At 33.5% G+C, this 17,629-nt stretch overlaps 1 protein-coding gene across 5 annotated transcripts in view; it reads right to left on the reverse strand.

The window, feature by feature from the left end:
- Nucleotides 1-17,629, reverse strand: part of LOC114344195 (zinc finger protein 664-like) — a 57,176-nt gene that overhangs the window by 14,463 nt on the left and 25,084 nt on the right. The window contains exon 4 of one of the 5 annotated variants that reach the window (XM_050655396.1): nt 7,984-16,547. The exons of the other annotated variants lie outside the window; for them this stretch is intronic. Coding sequence (XP_050511353.1) covers nt 15,421-16,547 — 1,127 coding nt within the window. The 3' untranslated portion in view covers nt 7,984-15,420. Of the gene's footprint in view, nt 1-7,983; nt 16,548-17,629 lie in introns of those variants that run through there. 5 annotated transcript variants of the gene reach the window in all.

A 17,629-nucleotide genomic window follows, 5' to 3' on the forward strand; every position in this document is an offset into this window, starting at 1 on the left:
TAGAAACCAATTGACAATGTTTGTTGTTCTTCCAGTGTTTTTATTTTTATTTTATTTTTTCTTTTTTTATTTATATATTGAATGTTTCTGATTAATTTAATTTGACAATGCTTATTTCTTTATTTGTTTAGTCTCATGTTTTTAATTTTTGTAATACTTTATGATAATTATACAGCGCTCCTTGTCTTGACAATTCTTATGTAATTTGTACAGGTGTGGAGTGCAATGTTTTTGTTTTGTGTATTATCTATTATGATAAATAAATAAATATCTAACTTTTTATGCATAGTCAAATTTGATTTTTTAATAAAAAATTAAGTAATCGTGTGGGGAAAAATAAATATGCCATTTTAATTGCCTATTTGTCTTATTTGTAAAATTCATATTAGAGTTTTCAAAAAACGTATACAATGTGAAATTTTTTCTAAGGCCCAAACGAACTAATTTTTTAAATCCGGGCATGATTTTTTTCTAGTTTGAATAAATCAGTTGATTGGGTGGTAACATAAATTAAATATTTGTTCAAAAAAGAATTCATTTTTGTAATAAAAGTTATTTTTTTTTTAATCTATGGTTCACTTTACCAAACTTTTAATTATTCATAGTCAAATTTGAGAATTTTTTATAAAAAATTAAGTAATCGTGTGGGGAAAAATAAATATGCCATTTTAATTGCCTATTTGTCTAATTTGTAAAATTCATATTAGAGTTTTCAAAAAGCGTATACAGGGTGAAATTTTTTCTAAGACCAAAACGAACTTATTTTTTAAACCCGGGCCTGATTTTTTTCTTGTTTGAATAAATCAGTTGATTGGTGGTAATTTAAATTAAATATTTGTTCAAAAAAAATTAATTTTGGTAATAAAAGTTAATTTTGTTAAATCTATGGTTCACTTTACCAAACTTTTAATTCATAATCAAATCTGATTTTTTTATAAAAAATTAAGCAATCGTGTGCGAAAAAAAATAAATATGGTTATTTTAATTGCCTATTTGTCTAATTTGTAAAATTCATATTAGAGCTTTCAAAAAGCGTATACAGGGTGCAATTTTTCTAATACCCAAATGAACTAATTTTTTTAAAGCCGGACCTGATTTTTTCTAGTTTGAATAAATCAGTTGATTAGGTGGCAATAGTGTAACGATTGATCAAAATAAGAGACACATCGATCTGACCGTTCAAAAATTATGACGAATACAAATTTTTGTCAAAATGCGAAACTCGCCCTGTATATTATTAAACAATGGGAGCAGACACTTTTTAATGGTCATTTGTTATTCCCCATAGGGGCCTCTATACGAGGTAGGAGTATGTACAGTTACTCATGACTCACCCTGTATAAAAGTTAATCGGAAAAAATATGTATAACAAAAAAAAAACAATTTTTATCAGAGCCTATCTATCAGTATTGCAATTCTACAATTACTTTTTAACATACAAGTCCAGAACAGAGAGAAATTTGCCATATTGATCGCCAACCTCAATAGAGAAAGCACCGCTGTAAACCGATAGTAGTAGTAAATGACTGGACACTGAAGAGAAAAAAAGAATGGTATAGCCATATAAGCAGAATGGGAGAAGGAAGACTGGTTAAGATAGCACGAAATAGATCACCAAACGACCGAAGGAGTATAGGGGGGGGGGGCCAAGGAAGAGATGGACTGACAACCTGGATATCTGATGAGGAGGCACCCGAAGATGGAACACGCGAGCCTATTAAGGAAGCAGGAAGAAGAAGACAATTCTACAATTACTTTTTAAGATACAAGCACAGAACAGAGAGTTTTGCCAACTTCAATAGAGAAGGCACTTAAGAGGAGGAAGGCTTTTCTCTAGTGTGCACTCTCAAATGAACATTTAGATGATGTTTCTGAGAAAACTGCTTAAGAGGATCGGTACGTATTTTCGGCTGCAATGCTATTCAAATGGGGATTCATTTTTTTTTCGAATCCTGAGAAAACTAATAAGTATTTTTGAAAAATTTAAACGCAGAATGAAAGATTACGTTATTAGCGAGAGCCGAAAGTCCCTGAGAACTTCTATAATGTTTATTTTAATAAGTTACAGGGGTGAAAAACTAAGAGAAAATGTAATGTGATTTTTAATTTCAAATATCTCATTCGAAAGAAACTTCTTATATATTCTAAGGGACTTTCGGCCCTGAATAATAATTTAGTCTTTCATTTTGTGTTTAAATTTTTTTTAAATATTTATTAGTTTTTTCAGGATTCGAAAAAAATGGACACCATGTCCGTGGAAATCGAACATTCGCTATCTTTGTCATACAACGCACTCATTCGAATATAATGTTATGACAAGACTCTAGACAGTGACAAGTAGAGATGTGTCCGACCCGCTATTTTGATATAGCAGTTCATTCTGCTACTGCTTTTAAACGCTTTTACGATGATAATAAAATCAATCAAAGAGTTGTTTATTAAATAGTATTGATAGTGTATTTGAAAAATAATAATTGATTTAAGGCGTACAATTAATAAAAAGTTATTTATTGTTTATATATTATTTATGGAAAATCCAAGTATTTCAAGTCATTAAAGTTCAAATAAAAGTATTATTTTATAAGAGTTTGTTCCGATAACCGTAAATAGGTACGAGTTTATCTATAAAGTAAAGTGGCCATGGTGGTATAAAATGTAGTAAATGCTAATGCTTCAAGTACGTACTACATTTTTGAAGATTTCACTACACTTAAAAAGTATATTTGCTTTTCTCCGTAGTATTTGCTACTATTTACCAGCCTACATAGAAGAATGTACCACGCTTTTGAAGTATGTGCTTGTTTAGTAGTATTTTGCTTCAGTTTAAGTGAAGTTGGTGGATGGATGTCTTCGGCGTAGGTATTTTTTTGTTACAATATGGCAGCATTTATGAATGTGTGTCATAGAAAAATTTACAAACTAAGAACAAGATTCTTAATTTTTGGGGTCATTCTTTTATCAAAATAATTGTGAAGAAGATTAACAAATAACAATTGTTCATTTTTATCCTCGCGTAACTCTTTTGTCGCTTCGGATCTGAGTCACTCATTTTTACTCATGTACAATTCTAATAATTTGGTACGTAAAAATGTGAATTCACAAATCACAAGCCCATGGAAAACTAATTCCATCACGATTGGTGTAATGCAGACCGTGACCCGTCAAAATAGCCCGGTCAAAACAGCCCGAACACAAAATAGCCCCGACAGAATAGATCGCACACAAAATAGCCCCGGTCAAAACAGCCCCGGCTAAAACAGCCTCTTATAAACAATTACATAATTATTTATACAAGGTGTCCAAAAACTTTTTTTTAATTTAAATTATTTGACAAAAAGGAAGAATGTTTTTAATTTATTTAATTTAAAATGCATTTTACTGTTGCCCGAAAACAGAAAAAAATGTTTATATCATAAATAAACGTTGATTTTCGCTTAACTTATATGTTCAAACTTCCAAGAGGCAGGGAAGATAGGACTCGAGTTCTCTAAAAAGACCATTTTTATTTAATGTGGTTAAGATAAACATCTGAATAGAGGATAATTACCATTTCCGAAAAAATGTATTTTTAAGGAATTATTTCATGACGAATTCTGAAGGGAGCTTTTTTTGACGGGGCTATTTTGTCGGCGGGCTATTATTCCGCGGCTATTTTGTGTGCGGGATATTATGTCGGGGCCATTTTGTCGGGGTACCAATGCAGACACGGCTGCCGCTACGCTTTGTAGTGATCATAGTAATAAATCATTTGATGTTATCATTTGATATGACCACAAACATATATCTACAATCGGCAAAAACTTCCAACAATCCAACATATAGTTTACTCCTTTAAACGAGAAAAAAATTTAATGCGAAAATTATTGGTTTACCGATAGATTTTATAGATCATATTTTCACTATAAATTTAAAATTAATTTGAAAAATACAAAAGTAATTAATTTGATTTATGTAAAAAAGTACTTACTTCAATTGAGCTAACCGTCTATTTCTTCGCTTTTCAGTAACACATTTCTTGTAACAACGTATTTTAATTTGCGCAAATAAAGGAATAAATAAAGTCTTTATAAATTAATTGAGTAATACTACATTTATACAACGCATTTCTTCACATTCATGTTTAAACCTTATCTAAGCTTTCCATGGTAACAGGACATTATTAAAGTAACTTTACAACTTTTTTTCATTTTCGACTATATGTATAGTATATAAATAATGGTAACCACTGAATACACAATTAGTGAAAAAATAATCCTATCATTTATACAAGTAAAGGTTATCCAAGAACATTCAAAAACTGAACGAAACTGAAATACCCATCTCTACCTTTCTAATGACAATGTCACTGTCAACCTAATGTTTACATCTGTAGTTTCCATACCAGTGAGAACTTTACTACACGTAATTTGCCGTGTAAAGACAGAAAAAGTAGGGATAGCCGTAAAATATTTGCGAATTATGTACCCATAGCCTTAAGACAAATTTTACACTTATAAGGCTTTTCTCCACTGTCCACTCTCAAATGTATTTTCAAATTATATGCTTGACTAAACTGCTTAAAACAAATTTTGCACTTATCAGGCTTTTCTCCAGTATTTTCAAATTACGTAAAGTACTAAATTGTTTAAAACAAATTTCACACTTGTAAGGTGTTTCTCTAGTGTCCACTCTCAAATGAATTGCTATAGCAAACTCCTTAACACCTTGGCTACCGACCATTTAAACTAAAACCTGTTAATTATCTACCAAATATTTTTTGTACCATTTGGTACTAGACGCACAGTTTTTTCAAATGCTGAAAACGTAGTCACGAGGCGAGAAAAAAAAGTCCCTATCCAGGTATTTTCATGTTTACAGTTGTTTTCTCATACTCTCGTCGTAATACGCATGTATAAGGATAAGACTGAACGTATTCTGGTTCATAGCTCAGGAACAAGTTAGCCATGTCCGAGTTTATTTTGGCCGGCAGAGAAAGTGAAAAAGGCCGCGTATATGTATTGAACATGCTGTAAAACGTTTTATTGTTTATAAATTTTATCGATGTAAAGCAGATTCTTCTATTTTTAAGTATGTAGTAATGTAAGATGTAAGTTAACTTAAGATTTAGTAACAATAAATGCCTTAAATAAGTGCCTAAAATGCACGAAAAACTTTACGCAAAGATCCCTAGGTTCGAAAATAAATTGAATTTTTTGAATTGAATATTTCAGAAACAACTTAAGTTACATTTTAGCGATTTTGATTTTATTACACTAACATGTTTTTCTGTGGGACTAAGATGATTTCAGAAATATATGTATGAATATTTTAAATCGTTATAAATTCAACTATGTTTACGGGATTTAGGTGTATTCTGCATTATATTGTGTGTAAACCACAGAAATATATATATATATATATATATATATATATATATATATATATATATATATATATATATATATATACAGGGTGGTGAATCGTAAAACGGGCCATAGGAAACTCAATGGAAAATTCTAAACTGTTGAATTCCTGCTTCCCTAATTATTTTACATTAAAAGTCATGAGAAGCTATTTGTAGAGGATTGAAATCTGTGTTAAAAACAAAAGTTACAATTGCTCTACGATTTAAATACATTTCAAAATTTTGAAAAATATAATGTATTTGTACATTAGGTATGTTTGTGCAAGTTTGGCCACACGTTACTATTTAACTGACAGTACGCACACTATTGACTGAAGAAAAACATCTTTATTATTAATACTTTCTCCTTAACTGAGGGTATCTTATCAAGTTTATTGTGTTTTAAACAATAAATGATGAAATAAATAAAAAAGTTACAGTTCAAATTGTTAATATAATAACTTAATTATCACCAAATGCAACCTTATACACATTATTGCACTGTGTGTGGCCTAAATTTGGCGTGATACTGTTTAAAATTCATTATATTTTTTACAAAATTTTTAATAATTATTGTTTGTAGAACAATTTTAACAGTTGTTTTCAATGTAGATTTAAATCCCCTACAAATAGTTTCTTACGACTTTTGATGTAAAATAATGAGGGAAGCAGGAATTCAACAGTTTATCATTTTACATTGAGTTTCCTATGGCCCGTTTTCCAATTCACCACCCGGTATATATATATATATATATATATATATATATATATATATATATATATATATATATATATATATATATATATATATATATATATATATGTTGGTTTAATAAACTCAAAATCGCCAAAATGTGACTTAGATTGTTTCTGAAGTAAGTGATACAATTATAGAAAATAACTTGTTTAAACAAAACATATGGCCCGCCGTATGTATTTAAATCAGAGATATCTTTAAAACACGGACACTGCCATAATGATTCGACAAGTTCACTGGAAGAAATATAACAAAGAAAAAAAAACAATTTTTTATCATAGTGTATTTATCAGTATTACAATTCTACATATTACACTTAAAACTAAAATGGAACATAAAGAATTACATACAGGTACATTCATTAAATTTCGGAACATTGACTTTACGTGTATTTCGGCTCAATTCTGCTCTAGCCGGTTGGCCAACAAAAGATTTTTAAATAATTATATATAAAAAAATCCAATACTTTATTGGGCTTCTGGATTCTGAACTCATTCGGGAATAAGTCGAAATTAAACTCCACCCAAATAGTTGCCCTGGCCCCGCCTATTACATACAAAAATTTGTGAAGACGCTGCTTCTGTTTAAATTTCAGCGGTGTTGCCAATCGGAGGGAAATTTCCCTTTTTTATCTATTTATGTCACGTTTGATGAGAAGATTCGCATGTCATGAAATTCGATAGGCGAATTCAATATCGGTGTATTTCGGAGAATCCCTATTCTCTTTTCTTATGAATGAATCACAGTATTACAGATTATAGTCGAAAACCAAACGAAATTGTCTTATTTGGTTTGGTAGATAGGTACTTTCTTTATTCTTACCTAAATATTCATTATTGAAGTTTAGAGCAGGGTAGTTACAATTAATAAACATGCATTAATGTTCTTCTTCTTCTAGTGCCTATTCGTTTCGAATATTGGCGGTCATTCTGTCTATAATTATTTTATTAACTGATGCTAAATGCATTGTTAACTGATGCATTAATGGATTCGTTCTAATTAACTATTTAGATGGAAAATTATAGTTCTTTTTTATTTCAGCTTGGTCATTAAGGGTGAAACATTAAACATTTTAGGTTTTTTTAAATTGCTGTTTTCGCTATCGCTATTTTCGCTATTGTTATTTTTAGGTAAATTAAACATTGTTATACTGAATTTCATGATATAAATTAAGCTAGTAAACAAATAACCAGCAATATTACTGAATAAACAAATCCCATGCTTCAAACAAAAAACATCTCTCCTGCGTTGTCGAATTATTTCTCGTGCAATATTTTCTACGACCTGGCAACACGGCCATGCCTGTGGAGGACCAGCCGAGACTGTGGTCGTCAAAATCACTACCAAAACACTAGTCTAGTCAGTAATCAGTCATTCATCGTTGGGAGGACATGTCAATAAAATTATTATTTGAAACACGCATTTTTACGTACCTATTCCGTTTTGAAAAATTATTTGTAAAATCGATTTACAAATATTTTTTCTTAATAAAATAGGTGTGTGGTTCTTTTTTGCCGTAACGGTTTGGAAAATAAAAAGTAATTTCGTAAAAAAACAAAAAATAAACTCTTAAAGAAACTTAACAAGATTAAATTCTAAAAACAACTTAAAAAACCTATTTAGGCACAAAATTTAATGGAGTAAAGGTTCAAATAATCCACCTTGAACATACGAACAATGGGTGAATCTATCATACAAAGATTCTCTTGTATGTCTGAGTTGATCTGGCGTAATGTCAGCACAATATTGGACAATTTTCGCTCTTAACTCCATTAAATTTTGGGCACGTTCAAAATTGTGCCGATAAAATTTTGATTTAAGAAAGCCCCAAAAAAAGAAATCATTTGGGGAGAGGTCTGCTGATCTTGGAGGCCACTTGATTGTACCGTTTGTTGCAATTAACCGATTTGGAAATGTCCTTTGGAGATATTCGGTAACTGCCCTTGTATTATGACTGGGACATCCGTCATGCTGGTACCAAATATCTCCGAGATTCATATTCGGAAGTTGCTGAATTGCCGGAACAATTTGATTTTGTAGCAGTTCGAGGTATTTAGTGCCGTTGAGGTTGCCCTCAATAAAAAAGGGGCCTATTACATAATCACCCAAAATACCCGACCAAACATTAAGTTTTTGCGGGTATTGTGTTCGCACAGGAATGCTTAAATGTTTATTTTCTCGAGACCCATACCGAACAATCGATGAATTGTGTTTTCTGTGAAGAGAAAATGTCGACTCGTCAGTAAATAAAATGTTCTTTAAAAAATTTTGGTCAGCATTTTGCTTGTTCATCATCTCTTCACAGAATACCATTCGTCTAGTATTGTCCTCGGGAAAAAGTTCTTGGGTTGTTTGAACTTTAATTATAGCATCGATATCCATTCCTTTTTAAAATACCTCGAACAGTAATTTGGCTTAAATTTACTTGTTCAGCAATTTCCCTGCTTGAACACGGTTGACTGGCTTCAACAGCACCACAAACATTAATTTCTTTATTTATACATTGTTCACTCTTTTGACGAATAGGTGGTTCACCAAGATTGTTACACTTGTGGCAGTTTTGAATACATCCACATCTGCGAAATTTTTGAATTATTCTTTCGACTGTGGAAATCGAAGGAGCCGTCCTATTCGCAAAACGAACACGAATAAATTATCTGCTATATCTCGAATCGAGTGACCTCCAAAATACCAAGCTAAAATTTGAAATTTTGCCTCAAGTTCATACATTTTTAATGTATTTACGAAATTACTTTATTTTCACGCAACGGACTTTTCAGCTAGTAACACTGCGAAGGGCAAAAGCAGGACTAACTAACCTGACTGACGACTTAGTTAAAACCGCCCAAAAACCGCTTCCTCTAGACTTGCACGTCTAGACAAGCTCGTTCCTTTTCTGAGCAGTAAGACGTTTGGACAGTGTTGTCAATCGCATTTCTCTAGATATTTCTCTCAAACAAGGTATAACGTTTAACCATAAAATATTTACAGTTTACAGGAAAGACGGGAAATAACTACAAACCATTAAGCATTAAGTTTATTTTTGTTATTAGTCTTTTGTAGTAGATTGGTAGTTACACTGAAAAATATAGACAAATATCCGATTTATGCGAAGACATGAAGCAGATATAACTTTCAAAAAGATCCGCAAATCGAATTATTATAGATCGCTTGGCAACATTGACTTTGGGCGGCGCTATGGGCTATAATAGCACCTCCTCAAAGGAGACAGATAGTTGAACGATATTTTACACAATGTCTTTCAACATGGTATGGATTTCTGTGTGTCGAAGTTTTATATTGGTCCACTATGTTAAATGCAGTTCAACCGTACATGTGGTCAATGCAATGTTCCGAAACTTTCTCGCTGAAACTGTATAGTAAGTGTATATAGTCCAGAAGACTGTAAGCCAAAGGCGGAAAAAGAAGCATTCTATGAGAAACTGCAAGAAACCCTAGACAACATCCCAAAAAATGACAGTCTCTTGTTGATGGGAGATTTTAATGCCCGAATTGGGAAGAACATCATACCAAACATTAAGCAGAGATATAATGAAAACGTGTTAAATGATAATGGGGAGTCAATGATCAATGTCTGCACATACAACGAATTGCGCATCAATAACACCTACTTCCCTCACAAGACACAACAACATAAATACACATTTGACAATGCGAGGGGTCAGAAGTCAACTACAGACTACATGACAACAAATAAGAACATACATCCTTCCCAAATATTAGATGTGGTAACCTCGAACTCAGCGAATGTGGTAAGTGACCATAGTCGGCTTATCTGCAAAATACGAATGGAAGTCCGATGGAAAACAAGAAGATCGCAAACAGTTGAGAAAACACAAAGAATAAACATCGAAAGCATGTGGCAACCATCAATCAGATATCTATATCAGAAAAGACTAACTTCCAAAATAGAAGCAAACAAAATCTTGGAGGAAGATAACATAGAAATAGCATGGAAAAAACTAGAAGATAATCTGAATTCGGCAGCAAGTAAAGCGTTGGGAACCAGAACAGTAAACATAAACCTCAAGAAACCTAACAAAACGCCCTGGTTCCGACAAGAAATCAAAACAAAGTGTAAAGAAAAACGAGAAGCCCACTTAAGGTACAGATCACAACAAACACCAGAAGCTTACAATAACAGAAGCTTACAATAACTACTAAAGAATAAGAAACGAGACTAAAGCATTAGTAAAGAAGACCAAAGACGAATACTGGCAGGTTTTCTCATCAAGAATGGAAGCCGACTACTCTACGGACTGCAAAGGCAAATATGGAGATTTATTAGAACGCAGAGAAAAGAAATAAGCGAATTAACAGAAACCAACAAAATAGATGTCGATACCTGGACCGCTTATCTCACTCAATTAAGGCAGGCAAAGACCAGACCTTACCAGAAACTCCAGAAATAACAACCGAAAATGTAATCGTCACAACGGAGGAAATTACTAATGCGTTAGAAAAACTGAAAATCCGTAAATCTCCAGGACCGGACAAGATTCCAAACGAAATGCTGAAATACGATGGAAACACTTTAACTGAACAACTAAGGATACTTGTACAAAAAATTCTTTCGGGACATACAATACCTAACAGCTGGCGTACTAGCACAACCACCTTAATGTTTAAAAAGGGTGATAAAACGGTACCCGAAAACTACAGAGGAATAAACCTGCTTAGTACCGCTCTGAAATTGACCACAAAAGTCATAACCAACAAAATCACCAACGAAATAGATCTAGCAGATGAACAACAAGGCTTTAGATCCGGACGATCCTGTAACGATGCAGTTTTTGTTGTCAGGCGAGTCATGGAAAAATCACTACAATACAACGTCCCGGCTTACTGTTGCTTCATAGATCTGCAAAGGGCATTCGACCGTGTAGAGCTGAATGACGTAATTCACCTGTTATACAGGGTGTCCAGAAACTCTACCGACAAACGAAGACAGGAGATTCTTCAGATAATTATAAGACAATTTAACCCAATTCACCTAGTCCGAAAATGCTTCCTAAGGGAGCTAGAGCTCTTTGAAGATCATCATCAGTGGCGTTACAGCTCTTTATGAGCCAAAGCTTTCTTCAGAACAATCCTTCATTCGCCCCTGTCTCTGGCAATTCTTCTCCATGCTCTTTGAAGATGGCGCCATGTAATTAGTTTTTCTTAAATACCTCCAGAACGCTTCTATTTAGAAAAACGAAAATTTGTATACATATTTACTTTCCAGAAATGAAGCGATTCCATCTATTGCGAATTTCTAGTACCGGTCATAGGCGTCCGTTTTGGGTAGGGCAACGGTTATTTTATCGCATAACTTTTTTGTCTTCGATTTTTAAGCATTTTTGATAGTGGATTATTAAATTGTGAGGTATTCTAGTACTAAAAGGTACTCTTACTTTAAGTCGGTAGGACACACCGTTTTCTAGAAAAATCGATTTGAAAGTTTTTAGTTTTGGGAATTTGAAAAAAAAATTGAAAAAAAATTAAAAAAAACGATGTATTTTACCAACTAAGAGCAAGAGTAACTTTTAGTACTCGAATATCTCATAATTGAATCATCTAGTCTCAAAAATACTTAAAAATTAAAGACAATAAAGTTATGCTATAAAGTAACTGTTGACCTACCCAAAACGGAAGCCTATGACCGGTAATAGAAATTCGCCATTAATGAAATCGGTTAATCTCTGGAATATAAATAAATTTACCAGTTTTCATCTTTCTAAATAATTTTTTTTATTCTTCTTTTTTGAAATTCACAGAACGAAAAATTTTCAAATAAATTTTTCTAGAAAACGGTGTATCCTATCGACTTAAAGTAAGAGTACCTTTTAGTACTAGAAAACCTCACAATTTAATAATTCAGCGTCAAAAATGCTTAAAAATTAAAGAGGCCGTTCAAGTATTACGTAACGCAGGTGGGGGGGGGGGGTTAAAAATCTTCAAAAATTGCGTTACGCCAATGTTAAACTCCCATAAGAGTGCGTTATGTGGGGGGGGGGGGGTAAAAAATCTTCGAAAATCGCGTTACGTAATACTTGAACGCTCCCAAAGACAAAAAAGTTAGGCGATAAAATAACCGTTGCCCTACCCAAAACGGACGCCTATGGCCGGTACTAAAAATTCACAATCGATGGAATCGATTCATTTCTGGAAACTAAATAAGCATACCAATTTTCGTTTTTCTAAATAGAAGCGTTCTAGAGGTATTTAAGAAAAACTAATTACATGGCGCCATCTTCAAAGAGCTCTAGCTCCCTTAGGAAGCATTTTCGGACTAGATGAATTGAGTTAAATTGTCTTAAAATTATCTGAGGAATCTCCTGTTTTCGTTTGTCGGTAGAGTTTCTGGACACCCTGTATAAACGAAACATACCGTCAGATATTATCAAGCCTATCGAAAACATATACAGCAGGAATAACATACAGGCCAGAATTAATAACAATGTATTTGGATTCACAGCATTTGTTAGTAAGCATCCTATTAAGAGCAAGACAATTTCTTTTAATATTTAAATGTCCTTGGTAAACAAATACGTTTGTTTTCATACACATGATTGACCCAGATTACTACACAAGTGTATCAGTTATCGATACTGCAAGGTCAGCTTTTCAGTGGCACATATTATTCTTTATTTATAATCAAGCTGATTCAGCATTTATAATACAAACACTTTCACTTTTATATATACAAAACATAGACAGGGAATTCCACATTCTAAATTCATTGCGTAAAGACTCATCATTTGATATTTGAGACCCCAGAGGTTGAACATATATTAGCCACCAACTCTTTACCGTAGTTACTCCGAATTGTGAATAAATGAATATACCGTAAGTAGTGTTTACTTCATCAACCCCTATAGTAGGGGGTAACCAACCCCCAACTATCTGAGATGGTCCAGATAAGGAGGAACCACCATAACAAACTAACACAGTCGATACCAGTGGAAAGAGGTATACGTCAAGGAGATTGATTGAGCCCGCTGCTGTTTAACCTCATCATGGATGAAATTATTCATAAAGTCAAAAACCTGAGTATAGGGTACAGAATGGGTGAAAAAATTATCTCTTTAGTAGGCTCTGCAGATGATGCCATACTTATTGCAGAGAGTGAAGATGACCTTCAGAGACTTTTATATCAATTTAATATAACAGCAGGAAAGTTCAACATGATAATATCACCAAATAAAACAACAAGTATGTTAATCTCTAAAGATTCAATGAGGTGCAAGCTGAAAGTGGGCAGCAAAATAATCCAACAACAAAGAAGTATCAGCTACGTGGGAGTGCTAATGCACAGTTATGGAGACACAGAAGCGGAAGTTTCCCAACAAATAAACAAAGCTAACAGAATAGTAGAATGTCTTAAACACACTATCTGGCGCAACAGACATTTACGGACAGAAACAAAGGCCAAGATGTATAGAACAGTAGTTAGGCCAAAAACCCGCTACACAAAAAGGGTGATCAATTAGAATGTAGAAACTATAGGGGAATAACCCTCCTTAATACAGCTTACAAAATATTTTCAAGCATCTTATATGGTCGCCTAAGTGCACATTCAGAGGAGCTTCTTGGAGAATACCAAAGTGGTTTTAGGCCTGGTCGATCAACAACAGACCAGATCTTTGTGTTAAGGCAAATACTGAAAAAAACCAATGAATTCAATATCGACACATACCATCTTTTCGTAGATTTTAAATCGTCCTATGATAGTGTCCTAAGAAATAAATTGTATGAAGCCATGGATGAATTTCACATCCCTGACAAAGTGATAAGATTGGTTAAGGCTACAATGAGTAAAGTTGTTTGCAAAGTCGAAATACAGGGCGAACAATCACAGGCGTTTGAAACGAATGTTGGTCTGCGACAGGGAGATGCGCTGGCGTGTCTCCTCTTCAACATAGCTCCGGAAAAGGCGGTTAGAGATGCCTGAATAGACAACAGAGGAAATATTTTTAATAAATCATCCCAAATTTTGGCATATGCCGATGACGTGGACCTAGTTGCCCGCACAACACGCAAACTAGAAGAAATGTATACCACCTTCTCAAATGCCTCAAAAAATATGGGCCTGAAAGTAAACGAGGAGAAAACTAAGATTATGGCATCAACACCCAACAATAGAGCCAGAAACATCGGTCACCAATTCTCTGTTGATAACTCTACCTTTGAAGTGGTGGACAAATTCACATACTTAGGCTCCCTGATTACCAAGGAGAACGTCATGACGGAAGAAATCAAGCGAAGGATAATCTTAGCGAACAAATGCTATTTTGGACTGAGTAGACATATGAGAAGCAGAAACTTAAGCCAAAAAACAAAAATAACCATATACAAAACCCTTATAAAACCAGTGTTGACATATGGATCAGAGACATGGACCATCTCCAAGACAGATGAAAACCTTCTGCTTATATTTGAACGAAGGATCCCGAGAGGCATATTCGGTGGCATCTGTGAAAATGGTATTTGGATGAGGAGGTACAACTACGAGGTATACCACAGATATAAACATATATTTGGTGGTAAAGACGTAGTATTTGTTATAAGGAATAGGAAGACTAAGATGGACAGGACAGCAAGATCACAGCATAACAACCCTCCTAGAAGAATCCTTATGTCACAACCTGTGGGAAGTAGAAATAGGGGTAGGCCAAAACTTAGATGGAAGGATGGTGTAGATGAGGATGGCAGAAAAATAGGCGCAGCAAACTGGCAACGGTTGGCAATGGATAGGACTGACTGGCGTAATAGACTTGGGAAGGTCGAGGCTCTTTCATAGGGCTGTAGCACCATTGATGATGATGAGTTAGGCCAATTATGACTTACACTGCGGAAACAAGACCTGACAACACAAGGACAAAAAGGCTGATGGAAACGTGTGAAATGAAAATAGTCCGAGATATCACAGGAAAATCATTTTGGGATAGACAACGTAGCACAGCCCTCAGGAAAAACTTTAATATAGAGAATATAAATGACTGGACACTGAAGAGAAAAAAGAATGGTATAGCCATATAAGCAGAATGGGAGAAGAAAGACTCGTAAAGATAGCACGAGATAGATCACCAAACGACCGAAGGAGTATAGGGGGGCCAAGGAAGAGATGGACTGACAACCTGGATATCTGATGAGGAGGCACCCGAAGATGGAACGCCTATTAAGGAAGCAGGAAGAAGAAGATAATTCTACAATTACTTTTTAAGATACAAGCACAGAACACAGAGAAATTTGCCAACCTCAATCGAGAAGGCACTTAAAAGGAAGAAGGCTTTTCTCTAGTGTGCACTCTCAAATGAACATTTAAATGATGTTTCTGAGAAAACTGCTTAAGACAAATTTCACACTTATAAGGCTTTTCTCCAGTGTGTACTCTCAAATGATTTTTCAAAACGTATGCTCGACTAAACTGCTTAAAACAAATTTCACACTTGTAAGGCGTTTCTCCAGTGTGCAATCTTAAATGATCATTTAAACAATTTTTCTGAGAAAACTCCTTAAAACAAATTTCACACTTATAAGGTTTTTCTCCAGTGTGCACTCTCAAATGTAATTTCAAATTCTTTGCTTGACTAAACTGTTTAAGACAAATTTCACACTTGTGAGGTTTTTCTCCGGTGTGCACTCTCAAATGAACATTTAATTGACCTCTCTGAGAAAACTGCTTAAAACAAAGTTCACACTTGAAAGGCGTTTCTCCAGTGTGCAATCTGAAATGTGTATTCAGATTACCTTTTTGAGAAAACTGCTTAAAACAAATTTCACACTTATAAGGTGTTTCTTTACTGTGCACTCTCAAATGTAATTTCAAAAGGATTGCTTGAGTAAATTTTTTAAAACAAATTTCACACTTATAAGGAGTTTCTCCAGTGTGCAATCTTAAATGTACTTTTAAACTACTTTTTGTAGTAAGCTGTTTAAAACAAATTTCACACATATAGGGCGTTTCTCCAATGTGAACTTTCATATGTCTGTTCAAATTACTCAAATTAATAAATTGCTTAAAACAAATTTCACACTTGTAAGGTGTTTCTTTAATGTGCACTCTCAAATGTAATTTCAAAAGGTTTGCTCGAGTAAATGTTTTAAAACAAATTTCACACGTATAAGGAGTTTCTCCAGTGTGCAATCTTAAATGACTCTTTAAATTATATTTTTGAGAAAACTGCTTAAAACAAATTTTGCACTTGTAAAAATTTTTTTTTGCACTGTGCGTTTTTATATGTAGTTTCAAAGAACCTGCTTGACTAAATTGCTTAAAACAAATTTTACATTCACAAATAGAATTTTTTGATGTTTTTTCTTCAGTGTTTGCGCTTATTTGTTGTTCTGTAGTGCATGTAAGTTCAGTTTTCATGTTTTCCATTACGTTCTGAGAAAATCCTAAAATAGAAATAATAACTATAATTTTTTTAACGCAAAAACTGCAGGATTATACAAAAAGTAATAAAATTTAAGAAGCATGAATATACACCGACACCTTAGGGTAAATGGGTTTAGGATTATATATATATATATATATATATATATATATATATATATATATATATATATATATATATATATATGAATATAATAAATTCACGATACTATGATTTTTTTATCCAATGACTACAAACCGTCACGAAATCTATTGGACTGTTTTAATGCGCAGAATCGCCCTTAAACGGTTTTCTTTTGATCCCGAACCGATTACCGGTACGTAACCCTCTTGGAACGTATTTGTGTACCATTTCAAGTTCGAGTTGCGCCTGAGCCATTTTCAGTACGAGTAACAATAGTAGTTTGCTAGATGGTTAAATTATCATTTCTAACATGTTCATTAAACATCACTTCAACTTCAAAATCTTCCTCAGAATCGATATCTGACAAATCGCTACCTTCTATAAAAAAAAATAATAAATTATCCATATTTTTAAGATTAATAAAAAAAAAAGAAATAATAATTATTTAAACGAAAATCAAGATTCATATCTACTAATAGCGTAGATTGTGGATTACTGATTATTTTATTATTGAATCATCAGCTGATCTCATAGCAGTGACCAGTAAAAATGAAAACAATCCTAACTGAGCAAGTCAGTACTAATAGTTTCTGCTTGAAGGCATGTATCAAATGAAATGAATTTCGACTCGATTCAAGCTCTTTGTTTAACCCAGGTATGACAATACCAAGAGGCACCGCTAGGAAAATATTCCAATTTACGGTTCAGAGAGCCTGTATGAAACGAGTCTTTGTACTCTAACACAGAGTATGGCATTAGTAAAATAAGAAAAAAAAAAAGAAAAATTTCGTTTTGATTGAAATCTGTCTCGCGCTATCCCCGATAGTACTATTTCTAGACCTATCTGTTGTCAAGGAGGCTTTGCGGAAGACAAATTTGCACCATCACGACCGTAATTTTCGATATAAATTTCGTTAATCGAAAACTACGGTCGTGATGGTGCAAATTTGTCCCAGGTAT

The sequence above is a fragment of the Diabrotica virgifera genome, chromosome 7 (assembly GCF_917563875.1).
Source record: "Diabrotica virgifera virgifera chromosome 7, PGI_DIABVI_V3a".
Taxonomy (NCBI): domain Eukaryota; kingdom Metazoa; phylum Arthropoda; class Insecta; order Coleoptera; family Chrysomelidae; genus Diabrotica; species Diabrotica virgifera.